The 19,966-nt window shown below is 38.7% G+C and overlaps 1 protein-coding gene across 1 annotated transcript in view; it reads right to left on the minus strand.

Annotated features, from left to right (window-relative positions):
* The window catches only part of BEAN1 (brain expressed associated with NEDD4 1), a 101,239-nt gene that overhangs the window by 72,063 nt on the left and 9,210 nt on the right, over window positions 1-19,966 (minus strand). The window contains exon 2 of the mRNA XM_051975082.1: window positions 10,515-10,649. Within this exon, the coding sequence (XP_051831042.1) occupies window positions 10,515-10,649 (135 nt within the window). The remainder of the gene's footprint in view (window positions 1-10,514; window positions 10,650-19,966) is intronic.

Here is a 19,966-nt window from a genome sequence, read left to right on the forward strand (position 1 = left end):
GCAACACTATCCTCTCCAGACCTTATAAAGGGGGCTGGCCACAGATGACACACAGCTTTTGCTTTGAAATGGACTAAAAGACTCCTTTTTTTTTTTTTTTGGGTCCCAATTAATAATGACAAGGGAGTATATTCTCCTGCTCAGTATTGTGAGCTGTGGGTTCTTCTCCAGGAAACAGAGCAGTTATCTGTCTACTAGGAATGATTTCTATGCATGACAGAATAGAGAGATGGTGTGGTATCCAATGGAAAGTAAGCTGATGTGGAGTCAAAAAAAGCTAGGTTTGAATCAAATCTTTAGTACCTAAGCAGTCACTTTGGACAAGCTGTTGCCCCTCAGTTTCCAAATTTGTAAATGGAATGGTTTGGACTAAAGTCTCTTCTTGCTGTAGTTGAGGGGAAGTTTGAAGAATGACATTATTGCTGCCTTCCAATAGCTGAGGGACTGGCAAATGAATGAGGGAAAACCCTTGTTCTGTATGACCCTAGAGGGAAGAATTAGGACCAAGCCAGGAAAATGACAGAAACATATTTTGATTCAATTATTTAACCCAATAAAAATTTATTAACTGTCTAAAATGTTCAAGGTCCAATGCTGAGCCCTGGATCTGGAAAGATGGAAAATGACATAAACTGCTCTGAAAGAATCTATATTCTATTAGGAGGATTAAAACACAGAGACAGATAGGAATGACATATAGATTGGGGAGTTATCAGCTCAGAGGTGATTGATGAACCTATTGGATTAGAGGAGACCAACAGGAGGAGAAATTAACCAAAAACAATAATTTGGAAAAGGAACACTCTACTTGGTAAATGAGATAATGGCAAATGAAGGAATCACAGAAAATGCTTTAGAATAATTTGAATTGCTAGAAAACCCTTCGTCCTAGGTAGAGGGACAGCCAAGTTTTTAATGGGGAAGCCCTGAGCAGGGCCTTGAAAGAAAAGGCTTTCAATAGATAGAAATAACAATTGAATATATTATTGATATGGGAGATGATTTGCATGAAAGCAGTCAAATCAATAAACATTTATTAGTGTGTACTAATTATGACATCTTGTATATTATTGATTAATGCCAAAAACTGTATAAAGTGCTAGGAATACAAATACAAGCGAAAACAAAACAAAACAAAACAGACAATACCTGCCCTCAAGGAGCTTACATCCTGAGGAAGAAGGGAAAAGTACAGGGAGAAAGGGATACCTGAGCAAGGGTATCATGACAGAGCTGGTCTGGGTCCTTCCTCAAAATGGAGTTTGGAAGGAACTCATCAATGATAAAAGAGGACACGAGGGTGAGGGTGAGGGAAGAAGACAGCTGAGCCACAGGAAGAGTGAAAGATGACAAAAAATAACAGGATTAGATGGAGAAACATCTGATCAGCTGGCACAGAATATGAGAAAGTAAAAAGGATTCAATAAGTCTGCAAGAGTGAACTAGACTCAGATTGTAGAGGGAGGGCCTCAAATGTCAAAGAAATTTGTAATTTATTCTAGGATCGGCAATGAGCCAAAGAAGGATTCTGATCAGGGAGTGCCATGGCAAAGAACCAATGGGGAAGAGGAGGGAGACTGCAGGCTGGGAGATTTAATTAAGGTTCTATTACACTGCTCCAGACAAGAGGCAATAAAGGCCTGACCCTGCTTGGTGGTTATGGGAGAGGAAAAGAGGGAAGGGATTTGAGAGAGGTAGAAGAAGCATTGTTTAGTGGACAGAAGGGGAGCAGGGAGAAGGGAGAGGTACAAATAGCTCATAGGTTTGAGGCTAACAGTTGTATCATCAAAACTAAAGGAAACATGGAGTCAGGGCAGGTTTTCGGAGGAAGATGAAGGGTCCCATTTTAGAGACTTGAGTATGAGGTATTGACAGAATCTACACTTCCTGAGAGGGAGGACTTTTGCTCTTTGGTCTTTGTATTCTCAACATCCAGTCCTGTTCTTTCACATACTAATAAATGCTTGTTGATAAGAAATCGGCTGGCGGTATATCTTGGGGGAGCCATGTAATAGCAGTCATTTGAAGATGTGGGGGTGGAGTTAAAGGGAGAGAGATTAGCTCTGGATATATAGATTGGAAAGTTATCAGCGTGGAGGTGATTGATGAACCCATGGGAATAGAGGAGAACAGGAAGAAAAATTGACCAGAAACAATAATTGGGGGAAGGGCACCCAGACTTGGAGCTTGAGACAAAAGATGAGATTTCATTAATGTTGGAAAATGGAATCATTTGCTTCAAGGGTAGAGAGTTCCTTCTTAGTGGAAATATTCTGGAAAATGACTGTTAATGTTCCTATGGAACAGGTTTCTGAACTGAATGGGAGGCTGGACTAGATGCCTTCTAGTTCTGAAAGTCTACAATTTTATTCCTACTTGGGAACAGTAGGATTAATTTGGACAAAAATCCATTCCCTTTTTACACTCCTGTATCCTGGGCTTGCCTTCAGGTCCTGCCCTCCCTCAAGGGCTCCCTGAGGAGCTGATGGGACAGAGATGAAGAATAATTCAATGGAAAGTCTAAGCAAATCCACTCCTCCTTTCTGTCCTATTCAGCTCCAATCCTTATATTAAATGGAGAAGGTCCCCTTCCCCTTCTCCCAGTAAAAGCAAAAAGCCTGAAGAAGCTATTACTGAGATTAACAATCAGGGACAGAGATAGGGTAAAAGGGCTGTGTGTCTGTGGGGATAACTGCATAGGACAGCAGTTTTGCTTTATTTAGTCATTTCAGTCATGTTCAACTCTTCATGACCTCATTTGGGGTTTCTTGGCAAAAATACTGGAGTGATTTGTCATTTCCTTCTTTAACTCATTTTACATATAAGGAAATAGGTAAACAGGGTGAAATGACTTGTCCAGAGTCACACTGCTAGTAAATGCTTGAAGCCAGATTTGAATTCAGAAAGAGAAGTCTTCTCAACTCTAAGTCCAGTATTCTATGCACTGTATCACCTATATACTCTATCTGTAAAAGGAGAGATTTGGACAAAAAGACCTTTAGGGCTCACTTCCCACTCTAAATTCAAGATCTGATGATCTGCTAAATCACACAGATAGGACGCAATCTTCATTGGTAGAGAGGATTCCCATGCTAGGAGTCTTCATACTATACAATCACATTGTGTATTATACACATTTAGTGTTTAATATTTTGAAGCACTCTCCTAGAATCAAAGAATGTCAAAACTGGAAAAGCCTCAACATTTAGGATGATAGATAGAACATAGACTCTTAAGAGTTTAAAGTGACTTGGCACATAGTAGATTATTAAAAATTATTGATTGATTGAATATTTATTGATTGATTGACTGAATATAGTGTAACCTTAGATGGGACCTTAGAACATGGAATGTCAGAACCTACAGACTATCTAATACAACCTCTTCACTTTCTAGTTAAGGAAACAGAGGCACAAAGAGTTAAATGAGCCTGGACATGAATCTAAGTTTCCTGACTCTGAACCTAATACATAGATGCCTTGTATATGGATACTTAGTATACAGAAGATTTGGTAATTCCTTTTACTGTCTGCTGAGGCTTATAACTTCTTTCTAAAGCCAAATAGATTTTATTTTTCCTCTTTAGTTTAGGCTACTATTATGGAATCACCCCTTTTTCCGCCTTCCACCCCCCTTCATGGTATGGACTGGGCAATATAATCTTATTTTAAAGATGATCCTGGAAGAGAAGATTGACTGTGTGCTATGAAAATAGGGTGGGAAGTTCTTTCTGAGGAATGGTTGGCCGTGATTAATGGCGCCAGGGCCAGTCAGGCTGATTTTGATGGATTGTATGCTGACAATCTCGTCCTTCTGACCAGGGCAGGCCCAGGAAATCTTAATGCTAATTTTAAGGTGGAGGAAGATTGGCCAGCTTTCTTCCGCTTTCCCTCAGTTCTCCTCCAAGTAATTGAGCTGTTTATCATGGTGGGGATGATAGTTAAGGGAGGTCTGCAGATATCTGATCAACTCAGTAATGACCTGTCCAAGAGACTATTGACCAATTCTGGTCATCTTCTCCTGGCTTTTGGTTGGCTTTCTTCTGGAAAGAGCCCCTGCAGCATTTCTGGAAGATTTCCTCCTTCCTGTCATCTGTCTGTCAAATGGTGAAAATAATTTCTTCCCTAAAAGTCTCAATATACAACCAAGACCAAGGAGAACAAGAGGAACTTTGTTTTTAAGAAAAAGTTTGCCTTTCTTCCATTTCCAAACAATATTGGGGGAAAAAAGTAAAATTTTTTTAAAAATTAAAAAAATTAAAATGCAATCAGTAAATTAAAAAACAAACAAACAACACAAAATTTCTTAGGAGTTGAAAGGGACCTAGAAGCCCTTTTAACTTTCAGAGTATCTGGGTGGTATAATGGATACAGCTTTGGGCTTGGAGTCAGGCAGACCTGGCTTTCTATTTCAGACACTTAGTTGTCTGACCTTTTAGAACCCACTTAACATTTTTTTGAGCCTCAGTTTTCTTTTTTGTAGAATGGAGCCAGTAATGGTATCTCAGAAGGACCAGATGAACACATGCACATGCATGCATTCAAATGCATATGTATCTATATACCTCTCCACAAAGTTACATCTTGATGCACTTAAAACTGTACTAAATGCTGTTTATATACACTCATTCATACACACAAACACAATACCCACAAACACGCACAAATACATGTATACACATACTTGTTGTTCATTCTTTGTTCTTAAAGAAGACCCCTGACATCTTGATTTGCACATGAATTGGATTTGAATGAAGCTGAACTGTGCAAAATATAGATATGCTTGTTGTCATTTTTGTCATTCAGTCATTTTCAGTCGAGCCCAACTCTTCAAGGATGCATTTGGGGTTTTCTTGGCAAAGATATTGGAGTGATTTGCCATTTCCTTCTCCAGCTCATTTTTATAGATGAGGAATTTAAGGCAAACAGAATCATACAGCTAGTAAGTATTGGAGGCTCATCTTCTTGACTCCAGGTCTGGCACTCTATCTACTGTACTGTCTAACTGCCCATAATTTATAATCTTATGTATTTTATTTTAGACATTTAAAAGTACCATTCTGAGAAAGAGTCCATAGGTTTCCTCAACTGTCAATGGCCCCAGGACACCCATAACATTAAGAATACTTGTTAAAGAGACATAGGTCACCAAAATAAATGCATATATTTTCCTCCCAATGCACCGTTCTCTCCTCCCTCAAAATTTATGGAAATATTTCACCTCTGCCTGATTCACAAAATGACCATGAAAATGAAATAAGACAAGTGTGTTAGTGAAAAATACACCAGGCTCAGAGTCAGAAGAACTGGATTCATGTCACTTAATTCTTTGGGCTTCAGTTTTCTTACAGGCAAAATGAAGTGGTTGGAATAATTAATCTCTAAACCCTAACACTGAGTTCTAAGGTAGCATCTAAGGTGGTAGTGTTGTTTGTTCTTTGTTTGGAAGAGGACCAAGGATATCACAGGGTCACATTTTGACTCATGTGTGAACTTGATTTAAGGGAGGCAATGTTGCACAAAGTCATCAGCCTTTCTCTTCCAGAGTCATCAAAGTCCAGGGCAGGACCAAAAAACAATCAAGATGACCAAAGAAAGTCTGGGATGTAGGGGATGATCCTGATGTCTTCAGTGTCTGACCAAGCACTAAGCACTCCATAGTGCTTGGAACAAATGATTCTCATTCACCCATTCCATGGGGAAGTCTTCACATACATGGAGACATGTACAGAGGTACTCTCCTAACACACTGACAGGTTTGAAGTCTGATGGTTACTTTCAACTGGTTTACTCCATCTACTAAGGTGCTTTACTGCTGTGTGGCTGCTGCACATGCTAGGGCTTCTTGGAGCCGTAGGGGAGAATTAGACGATGGTAGACACCACAGGTAGATGAGTAGTCCTGAAAGGGCTTGGCAAACCCTCGCACCAGAAAGGCTAGTTCTACCCCAAAGTAAGTTCTATGGACTATCAATCAATCAATGACAGTTTGTTAACCACCTACTATGTTTTAATTCTAACACTCATTTAAAAGCCTCTTCCAACTCTTACAAACATTTTTGCACATGTGGGTCTTTGCCTCTCTTTTGTTATCTCTTTAGGATATAAATCCAGTAGTGTCACTGGTGGATTAAAGAGTATGCACCATTTTATGACCCTTTGGGCATAATTCTAAATTGTTCTCCAAAATGGTTGGATTATTTCACAACTCTACCAACAATGTAGTATCCGGCATCCCCTCCAACATTCATCATTATCTTTTTCTGTCATTTTAGCCAATCTGAGAGGTATGTAGGGGTACCTTAGAGTTGTCATAATTTGCATTTCTCTAATTAATAGTGATTTCAAGCATTTTTATCAGATGACTATAAATGGTTTTAATTTCTTCATTTGTTCATATCCTTTGACCATTTATCAGATGGAAAATTGACACACCCCTTCCAACTCCTAAGGGTTTGTACTATATGTTCTCCTTACCATTCTAAGTATTAAGGTGCTTTTGAATGTTGACATACTCGGATTCTATGAGAGTGCCTCAAAGTTTGTTGTTGTATTTGAGTTGTTTCAGTCTTCATGTCTCCATTTGGGTTTTTTTGGACAAAGATTTGTCATTTCCTTTTCCAACTTATATCTTCCTGATTCTAAGCCCAGTGCTACATCTACTGTGTTACCTGTTCCCACTTGAAAGTATTAATCTCTCCCCCCACCCTGTCTTTGTCTCTCTGTTTTTTCTGTCTCTTTTTGACTCTCCCTTCCTCTACCTCTCTCTCTTTTTGTTTCTCTCTGTCTGTCTCTCTCTGTCTCTCCTTCCCTTCATTTCTCTCTCCCTCTATTTTTCTCTTTCCACATATATGTATATATAAAAATATAAATTAGCCTATATGTTAAACTCCCTTCTTATTGCTCTCTCTCTCTCTCTCTCTCTCTCTCTCTCTCTCTCTCTCTCTCTCTCTATATATATATATATATATATATATATGTATGTATATGTGTTTACACACATATATGAAAGATCTGTGATTTCTACAGCATGAAGACTCCTAGAATGGGAACTGCATCTACCAGTCATGACTGTATCCTCTTTTAGCAGATCCCTGAATCATGGATTTAGAGTGGGAAGTGATCCCTTGAGGTATTTTTTGTCCAAATACCTCCTTTTTCACATGAGAAAATTGGGGCCCAGAAGATTTTGAGGCGATTGTTCAGGGTCACATAGCTAGTATTTTATAAAACTAGGATTTGAATACAAATTCCCTGACTCCAAGTTCAATACTTTCCCTGCATACCACTAACCCTAATCTTAGGGAATGATTTGAGGCACACAGAGGTTAAATGACTTGCCCAGCTTTCTACAGCTACTAAATATCTAAGGCAGTGTTTGTACCCTGGTCTTCCTGATTCTAAGCTCAGTACTCTACCCACTGTACCTACTGCCTTTATATGAATGTAGCTTGTAGTGATAGTTGTTATCTAAAAGGATCTTTGGATTGCATACAGATTCCAAATGATGTAAACAGTTAATGGTGTTTCCTGGGATATTTAGAAGATAAGGGCAAGCAGATGCTAAAGTGGCCTTGGAGTCAGGATGACATGGATTTGAATACTGGATAAGATACTTATTAATTATGTGATTCTGGATGAATTACATAAGGTCTTCCAGTCTCAGTTTCCTCCGCTGTAAAATGGGAATAATAATAGCATCTACCTTATAGAGTTGTAAGGACTAAATAAGACAACATATGTAAAGCACTTTGCAAGCCTTCAAAAACTATATAAATGTTCTTGTTGTTATCAGGGCTTGATTCATTGTTTTGTTGGTTACCTAGACTTAAGGAGGTGAAAGGGAAAATGTTTTTAAAAAGCAGATTAAATTTAAAATTAAGGATGCCTCTATTGTCCATCTCAATAAGGAAAAAGAAATAGATTATCCTGTGACAATCACAGGGGATGGCAATTCTCTCTCTTAGTCACTGACTGCAAGATTCTTGTCAGAGTCCTCCTTAATAAGCTGATCCTTCACCTGGAAGAGTGTTGTTTACCTGAGAGCCCGGTGGCTTCAGAAAGGGCTAAGGAATGGCTGATATGGTATTTGCTGCCCAATGACTCTAGGAGAAATTCCAGGAGAAGGTTAAATCTTATCTGGATCTTCAGCCCATCTCTACCCAAGGCTGCCCTGAATGGGGCAAGAAATCATACAGGTGACCCTTCTGGTCTACTTGTCCATAGTGTACAATTCAGAGCTTTTGCACTGATTATTTTTTGATCCACATAGAACCCAGTAGGGCAGGTAGTGGGGACAGTTTATAAACTAGCCAATTACTCAGTTGGTCAACAAATTTACATACAAAGTACTTATTATGGGGATACATAGAAAGGCAAAAATATGGTCTCTGTTTTCAAAGAGTGTACATTCTAACTGGGAAGCAACATGTAAATTATGATGCATGTATGGTATATAGATGTATATTTATACATGTATATATAATGTGTTTATACACACACACACACACACACACATATATATATATATACATGTATACATGGAAAGAAAGGAGAGAGAGACACAGAGAGAAAGAGAGAGACAGAGAGAGAGAAGAGGGAGAGAGAAGAAAAAGGAGAGGGAAAGGGAGAAGGGAAGGGAGAGGGAGAGGAAGAGAAGAAAAGGAGAGAGAGGAGGAGAAAGAAAGGAGAGAAGGGGGAGAGGAAAGAGAGAGACAGAGAGGAAAAGGAGAAATAGAGAGAGGGGAATGAGAGAGAGAGAGATAGAGACACATAGACAGATAGAGAGAAAAGGATGAAGGAAGGGAGAAAGAGGGAAAGGAGAGAGAGGAGAGGTAGAGGAGAGAGAGGAGAAAAGAGAGAGGGGGAAGGAGAGAGAAATACAGAGAGACAGAGAGGGAAAGGAGGGGGAGAGAGATAAGAGAAGGATGGAAGGGAGAGAGGAAGAGAAAGAAGGAAAAGGAGAAAAGGAGGAAGAGAGAGAAAGAGGAGAGGAGTGAAAGAGAGGGAGAGGAAAGAGAGAGGAGAGGGGAGGAAGGATATGGAAAGGGGGAGAGAGAAAAAGAGAGAAGAAGAAAATGATATCTAGCATTTATATAATGTTTTAAAGTTTACAAAATATTTTGCAAATATCATCTGATTTTTATCCTTATAATATATCTGAGAGGTAGGTACTATTATTTCTATTTTACAGATGAAGAAACCAAGACAGATTACAATAAAGTGGCTTACTGAGGGTCATGGAGCTGGTGAATGTCTGAGGCTAGATTTGAACTTGGGTTTATTCTAACTTCAGAACCAGTGCTCTACTTACTGAGCTACCAAGTTGCTTCTACTAGGTACTATCACCTTGTGGGGGGAGGGGGCTCCTGCAAAAAAAGCCTTCTACAGAGGTGAGATCTGAGGTGGATCTTAAAGGAATGGGAAAACTAAAAGACAAAAGTGTAGAAGCAGACTATTCTAAGTAAAGGGGGCCTTTTGCAAGTGGAAAGGTGAGGAGAAGGGAAATAGTAATAATAATAATAACAAAAACAATATACTACTATTACAAAAATAGTAACAATTAGTTAGCATTTATAAAGCACCTATTATTCCAGGCATTGTGTTAAATGCTTTACGAATATTATTTCATTTACTATGTTTCAAAGAATTGCAAGTAAGCCGTTATATATGGATCCTAGACTGTGTGAAGGGTAATAAAGTATAAGCAAGGTAGAAAGGAGCCAGGGGATGAAGACTTGAAATAAAAGCCAAACAGAAGATTTTATATTTTATCCCAGAGGTAACAGGGAGCTACTGAAGCTCACTGAGCAGGGGGCTGACATGGTCAGATATGTACTTTAGAAACATCATTTTGTCAGATGACTGGTCCATGGTTTGAGTGAGGAGAGACTGGAGGTAGGGAAGCCAGTTAGAAGGCCATTGCAGTAATCCAGACACCCCAGGATGAAGGTATTTATGAACATTGGGAAGGGGGTATTTAAGTGATATTATGAAGGTACAAATGATAAGAACTGGCAATAGATTTGATATGAGGGTGAATGTGAGGGAGGAGCTGAGGATGGTATCTGGAAGGATGGTGATGTCCTAGACAGTAACAGGGAATTTGGGGAAGAAGGATAATGAATCCTGTTTTGGGGATGTTGAATTTGAGATGCCTCTGGGCCATCCAATTCAATCCAAAGGGCCCTTTAATGAAGATGAAGTTAAAATGACTTGTCCATAGTCCCACCATTTAGTAAGTAGCAGAGCTGAGGCCTTTTGGTTTCATGTCAAGTGTTCTTTCCATTGTAATATAAAAGTTTCCTTTTTTCCCTCTCATTCCTGCCCTCCCCAGGCATTCACTATTCAATTAATTTAATTCTTTGGCAAACCCCATGATGTCTTTAATAAAAACACCAACATTCTTCCCAAAGCATCCAAGCTGGGGCCTGGCTGGACAGGGAGGCCCCCATATCAAGCGGTCCAGAGCTTGGGAGGCACTAACCTTGGGGATGGGGTGAGGGAGAAGACTTACTGGAGCAGGTGATTTTGATGGACATGTAGTCTCGACTACAGTCCTTCTTGTAGTGACAGCGTAGCCAGTTCAGCAGGCACAGCCCGTTGTCACACTGCAGCTCCTCCTTCTTACACGGAAGGATGCTCTGCTCATCTGAAGGACAGAGAAACAAAAACAGTGGCTTTTAATCCCTCTGCTTAACTGGAAAATCACAGAACATCAGAATGGCGGTCATGGATTATCAGAGCTGGCTGGTTGTGAGGGATCATCCAGTACCAGCTCCTGACTTTACAGATGAAGAAACTGAGTCTCAGAGTGATTAAATCACTCACCCAAAGTGACACAGCTATCACATATCAGACTTAGACCCCGAGTTTGTTCCAACTCCCAGGCTAGCTCATGCTTTGTACCATGCTGGCTCCTTCTGAACCCTGTATCCCTCATCTGGTACAGTCCAGTGTCGTGGCTCCCCCAGATTGAGTTCCAAGAAATTTGTGACTCAAGCACATCACCCTATTGCTTCTTTCTCTGCTTCAGCATTAGCTACCCTCCATTCTAGAAACATTCTTCCCTCATCTCAGCCTTTTACTTTTCCTAGCTTCCTTTCAAGATTCAACTCAAATCCTGCCTCAATAGGAGAAGGAGATCCTTCTTGGTCTTCTCCAAGCTGGCAGTATCTTCCCCTTCTCCTTGGAAAGGGGACTTTGGTTTGGGCATAGGAATAAACCAGCTATGAATTTTTTGCTGAATAAGGTCTGGACTCCAACAACATGTTGGCCAAATTTACTTGGGTGTCTAAGAGAATATGATCTGGTTACTACATAGAAGTTAAATCTAGTCATGACTAATCCTATGATGATAAATACCCTAGCACCATATTCTTTTCTCCCCCTATTTCTCCCTCCCTCCCTTCCTCCCCTTCTTTCTTTTCTCTCTCCTTCCTTTTTTTCTTCCTCCCTCTTTCTCCCTTCCTCCTTCCTACCTTCTCTCTGTCTCTGTCTCTGTCTCTCACACACACTCATACTCACACACTCACAATGAGCTCTTTAAGCCATAGGTAATTTTCATTTGGTCAACTAACATGAAACATACTTTAGAATTTTTTTGGACAGGATTTATGGTTTCATTAACATAGATAATGCCTCATTTGCATTTACCAATGCAAATGAATACATGCTCTAAAATTATGCTTTTAGAGGGATGTTTAGGGTATTAATAAAAGGTCAAGTGACTTGTTCAGGATGACATGACTGGTATATGTCACAGATGGAACATGAAGTCAGGATGTTCTGGTTCAGTGGGTTTTTCTCTGTCTACTCTGTCATGCTCAAATATCTAAGGATAATGAACATTTTTGGGCTTTTACTATATGTTGGGTACTACATGAAGACATATGAAATAATCCCTTGTTTTGACAATTTTACAGTATAGTTGGGAAGTAAGCTGTATATAAATAATTAGGAGGCAAATTACAGGATGATGAGTACACAAGAGGGGTACCAACAGTATTAAGATGTCCCCAGGGATCAATCACCAAGCTGATCACTAGAAAAAAGCCTTCAGACTAAAGATTTTGAATCCTATGAGGACTGGTTATCTTGAAAATGCTGCAAACAAAGACTGAAGTGGAAGGAGAGTTGGTACATGAATTTTTTATCTAAAAACACTCTCAAGAACTTTGGAATCAATTGTGTAACCTGGGAGATTCTGGGAAAGGACCACCCAACATGATGATATAGTAACGGAATTTAGATTAGATGATCTTTGGATTTCTTTTTAGCACTGAGATTTTATGATTCTGTGATTTCTTGGTGCATTTAAACAAACAACAAAACTTTTCTCCTTCTGGTGTGAAGAGGTTGGGGCAACTCATTTATAAAAGCAGAGAACAGAATTTCAAAACATTTTAATAATCTGCCCACATTCTGCAATCCTACTGTTAAAAGATCTGAGTCAATTCTTCCTGGTATGTTCTGAAGCAGTGTGTGAATGTGTAAAATAGAATGCAATTTGGTGATTATTTCTTTGGGAGTGTGGTCACTTGTACATCACCACCAAGTGAACTGCAGTTGATGAAAATGCTGATTTAATCTGTATGCTAAGGACTTAATTAACAATCAGTCATATTCACTGGAGGTAAAAGCTGTCTTGCCAAGGAAAAACAGACTTCCCTACTTCAGGGCACACAGATCTCTTTCAGATACTAGGGGTGGTGAGTCACAGTGCAAACAATGCCAGACTCTGGGATTGACCTCATTCATTCATTCATTCTTGTACATGTGTATGTTTGTGTATGTATGTGTGTGTGTGGGGATATTAGAAAAAAAAGGTGCTTGAGTTTTTGAAACACCTCAATTGTTCTTGAGTTTGTCACCCATTTATAAAGGATACTCTTCAGATCCTGAGTCATCAAGATAAGATTAAATCACAGTCACAACATCTTTTGTTCACAAAGTTCCCTAATGTCAGAACTCAAAGGGACTTTTAGACTTAGAAGGTCATGGAGGATGGTAGGAACCATAATGGGAGGCCCATTGGACTGTTTGAATAATCAGGGCTTTAGTTTTTCCTCACAGTCTGGCGTATCTTTCACTTCCACTGATGGTGGAAAATAGCTGCTTAGAGTTTGTTCAAGTTCCACATATCTGTCACTAACTCCATTCACTGAGCCGTGAGTGAATGAACCCATGGTCTCTTAGCTCAGCTTTTCTCATTTTGCTGCCGAAATACAGGAGGATAGTACTTCCATCCTTTTCTCTGACTCATCTCTAATTGGATTTCCTAACAAGGGGAATTCAGCGTGCAGTACTTTGAGCTATTAAGTGGTTCTGTTATATACACGAAAAGTCTGCCTCATTTCCCTCTCATTTCCCTGTTCATCAGCCTTCCCACTCTAGGGGACTCTTAGAAATGCAGATCTAAGAAGGTATCATGCTAATTAAACCATCAAAGGCCCCCCTCCCTTCTTAACAGAAGTGAATTGGGGGGTGGGAAGAGGAAGAAGTGACTCAGGAGAATTTTATGATTGAGCAGGGCCCAACTTTCTCACACTGGGTACCGAAGGGATGATTTGTAATGGATACTCCATGATCATCCTAGAGGAGAAAGATTTATCCTGATCAGGATATTTAGACTTGATGCTTCCATTACAGGTAGACAAAAATTGTTGTCATTCAGCTGCGTCTAGCTTTATGTACCCCCAAAGACTTTTTTGTCTATGGAGTTTTCTTGGCAAAGATACTGGAGTGATTTGCCATTTCCTTCTCTGCGTGTCCCCATTTTACAGATGAGGAACTGAGGAAAATAGGGATTAAGTGCTTTGTCCAGGGTCACATAGCTATGACTGAAGTCAGATTTGACCTGAAATTTTCCTGACTCCAGGCCCAGTAGCTGGTTATTTATATTCAGTAGAGTTTTAAATGAGTTGGCTAGTTCTTTTCCTTGCAAATCTCTCTTCAACTGAGGGGTTACGGTGTCTTCCTCATTTAAATCCAATTCATGAACATGTCAAGGTATCAGTATCATGATGTTTCTGATCCTCTTTGAAAATGAAAGATGAACAATAGCAGTCACTGTGTCTAAAATTCCATCACTAGCAATTGTATTTCTTGTTATATGGAAGCAAGTCAGACTAAGGGCTAGAAGTAAGAGGGAGGAAAAATTCTTCAAAATTGAAGGGATTACAGCAGGGTTATTTCAGAAAGGCCTGGAGAGACTTGCACAAACTGATGCTAAGTGAAGTGAGTAGAACCAAGAGAACATGGTACATAGCAACAAGATTATGTGATGATCAATTCTGAGGGGCATGACTCTTCAAAAACGAGGTAATTCAGGCCAATTCCAATAGACTTGTGAAGGAGAGAGCCATCTGCATCCAAAGAAAGGACTATGGGGACTGAATGTGGAGTACAACAAAATATTTTTATCTTTTTTTGTTATTGTTTGCTTGCTTTTTGTTTTCTTTCTCATTTCCCCCCCCCTTTTGATCTGATTTTTCTTGTGTAGCATAATAAATGTGGAAATATGTATAGAAGAATTGCATATATTTAACACATTGGATTACTTGCTGTCTAGGGAAGGGATAGGGGAAAGGGAGAAAAATTTGGAACACAAGCTTTTGCAAGGGTGAATGTTGAAAACTATTCTTGGATATATTTTGAAAATTAAAAAAAAACTTATTATTATTATTTTTAAATTAGAGGGACACAACAAAGAAATGGTCTGCTTTGGTAGGGTGTAAGATTTCTGTTACTGAAAATTTGTAAGGAGAGGTAGAGGCTCAATGGAAAAGCTGCAAGAAGGGATAAATACTTTAACTAGATAACAAGTTAGATGTTTTTTTAACTCTGGGATTCTGAGATTTCCTAGGTTCTTTTTTAAAATACACATACTTCTGGGAAGGGCAACAAATTAAGCTATTAAAATCTTGGTTTTAAGAACTTCCCACAAATGCTAGTGATGGGGTGATTAAGACTGGTGGGCTAGGGGAAGGGAACTGACGGGATCATCTTGACCCCATAGTTACTATATACAATCAGAGGGCCAAACTACAGGGGTTGACTCCAAAGATTATTATATATAACTTTCTGAGCAAGCAACCAGCATAATTACTAACAGCATCTATAAAAGGTTCTTTCTTTCCCTTTGTTAATCATGACTTTATTAGGAATTTTGCCTGTCTCATGGCATCATAATAAAGCTTTCTGCCCCATGAATGGATTTGAGTCTATGAATTCATTATAGAAGACTCCATGTATTCTTGAACCTCATCACTAGAGTTGATAGGCACCTTATATGAGATAACATGTGTGAAGTGCTTCATAACCCTTGTTGTTATTCAATCATTGCTGACTTTTTGTGTGACCCATGGACTATACTGTCCATGTGGCTTTCTTGGTAAAGATATTGGAATGGTTTTCCATTTCCTTCTCTAGTGGATTAAGGCAAACAGAGGTTAAGTGACTTGCTAAAAAGTGTCAGAGACCAAAATGCAAGTCAATTCTTTCTGACTCCAGGACCAGTGCTCTATCCACTGTATCTAATTGCCTACTAAGCCTTAAGCTTTATCAAAATTTATCCACTAGGAACTCACATTCATAAGAGACCTACATTCTCTAAGAGAACTGGGCTTCTTACCCACTTAACATATGAAAATAGACTGAGATCATTTTGCCTTTAAAACTTCTAATCATTTGTGTGATCCAATAAAACTAAGTGGATTCTAGGGAGAAGCAGTACATATATACTAGTTATTATCATTATTATTTTATGTAAGAACTAGAATTTAATCTTTTGATCTAAAGAAATCTCTGTCCAATGGGAGCCTTAGTCCCTTGGATCTTGGTAAAGACATCCAGATACCAACTTGGCTTGTACCTCTTCATTTCCTGATGTAATTTTTCTTCCTGCATATGGGATATATGTTTAGTCCCCAGCATTAGTTGGTCCTGTCTTCAGTGAGATATGTGTGGAAAAGTCATCTGAAAAATCACTTAAACTGTCTGCCTCAGTTTCCTCATCTATACAACAAGAATCATAAGGGCACTTATTTCCCAGGATCATTGGAGGATCAGAGGAGATACACTATATAAAGTGCTTTGCAAACCTTAAATCACGATATATTTGCTATCATCATTCCCTCTCTGGTACTTGGGAACTATTTCACAACTCCTAAGAAATCCAAGACTAGCCTTCACTCTGGAAAATGAAACTTCTTGGCAAGAAGAGAATTTTTAATACTGGAATATGTGGCCACATTAAATAAATGGTGCTCAGCAAGAGAAAATGGATCATTATTGGAGAGGTCCCAGAGAAGGCACTAGAATTCAATCTCATTTCATATGTGCATGATAAACTTTTCTTTATCATCTCAAATAGAGGTTGAAGACTCAATAGATTTAAGGGAAAAAAAACACCAAGGAAGAAAAATAAATCTATAAAATACAGCTGGACCCTTTGGGGAAAAAAAAAACCTGTTATCTCGGGTATTTACTTCCACCGTGAAACTTCCTTCCTTTACTAAGGACCTAGCTGTTGATATATAAATGAAGGCTATGGAAATGTCTAGGACTCACACCTTACCTAATGGGCTTTGTAATAATAAAGGGATGGGGATATGGTGGCAGGAATGATAAATTTAGAGACCACCTGAGTTTGTATCTCAATACTGAGTCCGTAGGCCCAATTTTGACATCCATCAAGGCCAGAGCAGATGCTCTTTCATCTCTAGATGCTGTGACTGAGAATAGGATGTAGTTTTAAAGACCCACAGATGGAAACTGGCAAATTGATAGATAGGACCTGCCCTCAGCCAGAACAAAAATAATTATAACTTACAGTTACATAGTGCCCTACAGTTATGAAGCACTTTATGTACATTATCTCATTTGATATTCACATCAATAAAAATAGCATTTAGTGTTTTTTAAGATTTGCAAAGCACTTTATAAATATTGTTTTATCCTTACAATAGCCCTGAAAGGTAGGTGCTGCTATTTTTTCCATTTTACAGATGAAGAAACCGAGCAGACAGAAGTTAAGTGGTTTGCTCAGGAACTGCTATCAGAGGCAGGCTTTAATTTCTGGTTTTCCTGATTTCAGGCCCAATGCTCTATCTGTTGCTTAATCTAGCTGCTACAAACCTGGAAAAGATTTTTGACAGATAGTATAATTCTCATTTTACAGATAAGGAAAATGAGGCTAAAGGGGAGAATGTGACTTGCTTAAGATGACAAGATATAATAAAATTCAGGTTCTCTGATTCACAGTCTTGTGAATGGTGCCATAAAAAAGTGATGAAAAAATAAAAAAAAATCTTTGTTAAAAACCAGTGAGTTAAAAAATAATTGAGTAAATAAAAGTCTCACTCTTTTTAACTTAATGAAAGATTTCTTGAATTAATGTCATTGTTTTCTCCCTTACCATCTGTTGACTCAGTAAAGTTGTTTTTTAAAATTAGCTTAATTGTCTATGAAATTGCTGTGTTTGCACTCAATAAAAAAAACTTTAAAGAAATGATCTTGATTGTTTTAAAATCCTGACTTTCTTTTACATGGGCAACAGGGTGCTCAAGATTTGCCCTTTTTTAGTGCCTTTCATAAATGCCATGTGAGATGCAAGGATAAATATTACACAGTCCCTGGCCTTTGAGAAATTGTTATCTTGCTGAGAAGAATGATGTCAATGATGAGCCAAAAGGACACTGTAATACTAATGACAGCTACTCAAAGGAAGATGATGTTTAATGGCAAAGAACCTTGGGCCAAACATAGTGAACGATGCTGGTACTAGGTTGTTTAAACTAAATCGCATGTCCTTTCTTCTTTTAACAAAGGCCAATAACTAAAATTACAATTACATGTCCTGGCAGGCACAATTGATTGTGAATTTGGATGACTCTCATAATGACCGCATAATTCTTGGAATTTATTCTGTTGTGTATGTCTCATTGGTAGACTTTTTTTTTTTTTTTTTTTTTACTGTGAACTCCTGAAGGGCAAAGACAGCTTTGGGTTTCTCCTTGTATTCCCACCATTTTGTTTCTTGTTCTAGCATTTCACTAGAGACAAGGTAGAATAAATCACTGTTGAATTAAACAGAATGGGATAGTGGAAAGAACACTGGTATATGAGTCTGGGATGAAGCCCTGGAGAACTGGGTTCAAGTTTCAGTTCTAGTAAGAATTAGCTGTGTGACTAGACAAATCACTTCTCCTCCATAAAGCTTAATAAAATGCAACATGAGGAGATTGGATTAGATGCTCTTTGATGTCTCTGCCAGTTCTCAGAGCCTATAATTTCAACTCTTATTTGTCAATTTATAGATGGGCTGGTTTTTGCATGTGATGATACAAAGAATAACATAATGCATAAGACCAGGATGAATCAATGCAATAGACTAAGACACATACAAATGGACTTCTTTTTCCTTTTTGGAGTTCTGTATACTTGGCTATAGCCACTGTTGTTGTTATTCAGTCATTATTCAGTTGGGTCTGACTCTTTATGGTGACATTTGGTGTTTTCTTGGCAGAGACACTGGAGTGGTTTGCTATTTCCTTTTCCAGGTCATTTTATAGATGTGAAAACTGAAGCAGACAGAGGTCAGGCATCTTGCCCAGGGTCACACAGCTAGTAAGTGTCTGAGGCTGGATTTGAACTCAGGAAGATGAGCTCTGACTCCGGATCTGGCACTCTATGTACTATGGCATCATCAAACTGTCCCTAAATAGTGGGAGCAATCCATATCACCAAGTTTCATATTCTCACTCATGGCATGAGCCCTAGAAATTTCCACAGCTTTTATGTCATATTATTGGTAGAAAGTAGAAAGTAGAAAGGAAGGCTTCATAGAGGAGGGAGTACCTGAGTCACATCTTTAAGTGAGGGAAACATCCTATAATACAAAGGAAGGAGCATCATTCCCAGATAGTCTACACTGATGGTTTTTGAATGTGGTCCAGTTCTAGGGGAACTGAGGCTTTTTCAAAGAGTCCAAAAGTCAAAAACTATTTTCATAATAATACTAAGATGTCTTCATCTCTAACATGTTTATATTAATAGGTAAAACCCACATCAACAAAAGCTTCTTGGGCCGTTTGTGATAATTTTTAAGTGCTAAAAGCAGCCCTGAGGCTAGAAAGTGTGAAAATTGTTGGACTACATAAATCCTTAAGAAAGGAGCATAAACTTAAACCAGGAACGGACCTTAAAAGCCATCTTATCTATTACTTCTCATTTTAAAGATGAGGAAATTGAGACATCAGAATGGCAAATGAATTACCTAAAGTCACACAGGTGAGGGGGCAGAGCCAAGAATCAAACTCAAATCCTTTGACCAAAATTCAATGCACTTTCCACCATACTATAAGACTTCCCAGAATAGAGTGGGATGGAAAAGAATGAGGAGTCCAGTCTGCTTAGAACATAGAATGTAGGAAATGAAATGAAAGGAAAGGATGGGGAACGAGACTGGCAAGATTCTTCAACACCATGCAGAGCATGTTTGTGTCTTCCTTCTACCTTATCAAGAGCACTGAACAAGTTAGTAGGGGAAGTGCCTTAGGTGATTATGCCTCTAGGGGCATCCAATTAAATATTTTCATATGGCAGATGACAATTCAAATTTCTCCCATTATCCCTAATGATTTTTGTTTCTAAACGCTGTATCAAACAGTAGACATAAAACCCTTAATTAGTTCACAATTAATTAACTCCTTTGAGAAAAAGAGGAATGAGGAATGAAGATTATATAAGAAGGAGTGATATGCCTGGGGGAAGAAAAAGACATACATGTGTACACATGCATGAATGCACCTTTCCTAAAAATCAGGATTCGAAAGGACTTCTCTGGGCCTCTCATTTAACCTGTACTTGGGCAGGACTTCTTACAATATCTCTTATGCGCTTCTACTTGAAGATCTCCATTACTGATGAGTCAATAAACATTCATTAAACACCGACTATGTGCAC

Source organism: Antechinus flavipes, chromosome 2, assembly GCF_016432865.1.
Source record: "Antechinus flavipes isolate AdamAnt ecotype Samford, QLD, Australia chromosome 2, AdamAnt_v2, whole genome shotgun sequence".
NCBI lineage: Eukaryota > Metazoa > Chordata > Mammalia > Dasyuromorphia > Dasyuridae > Antechinus > Antechinus flavipes.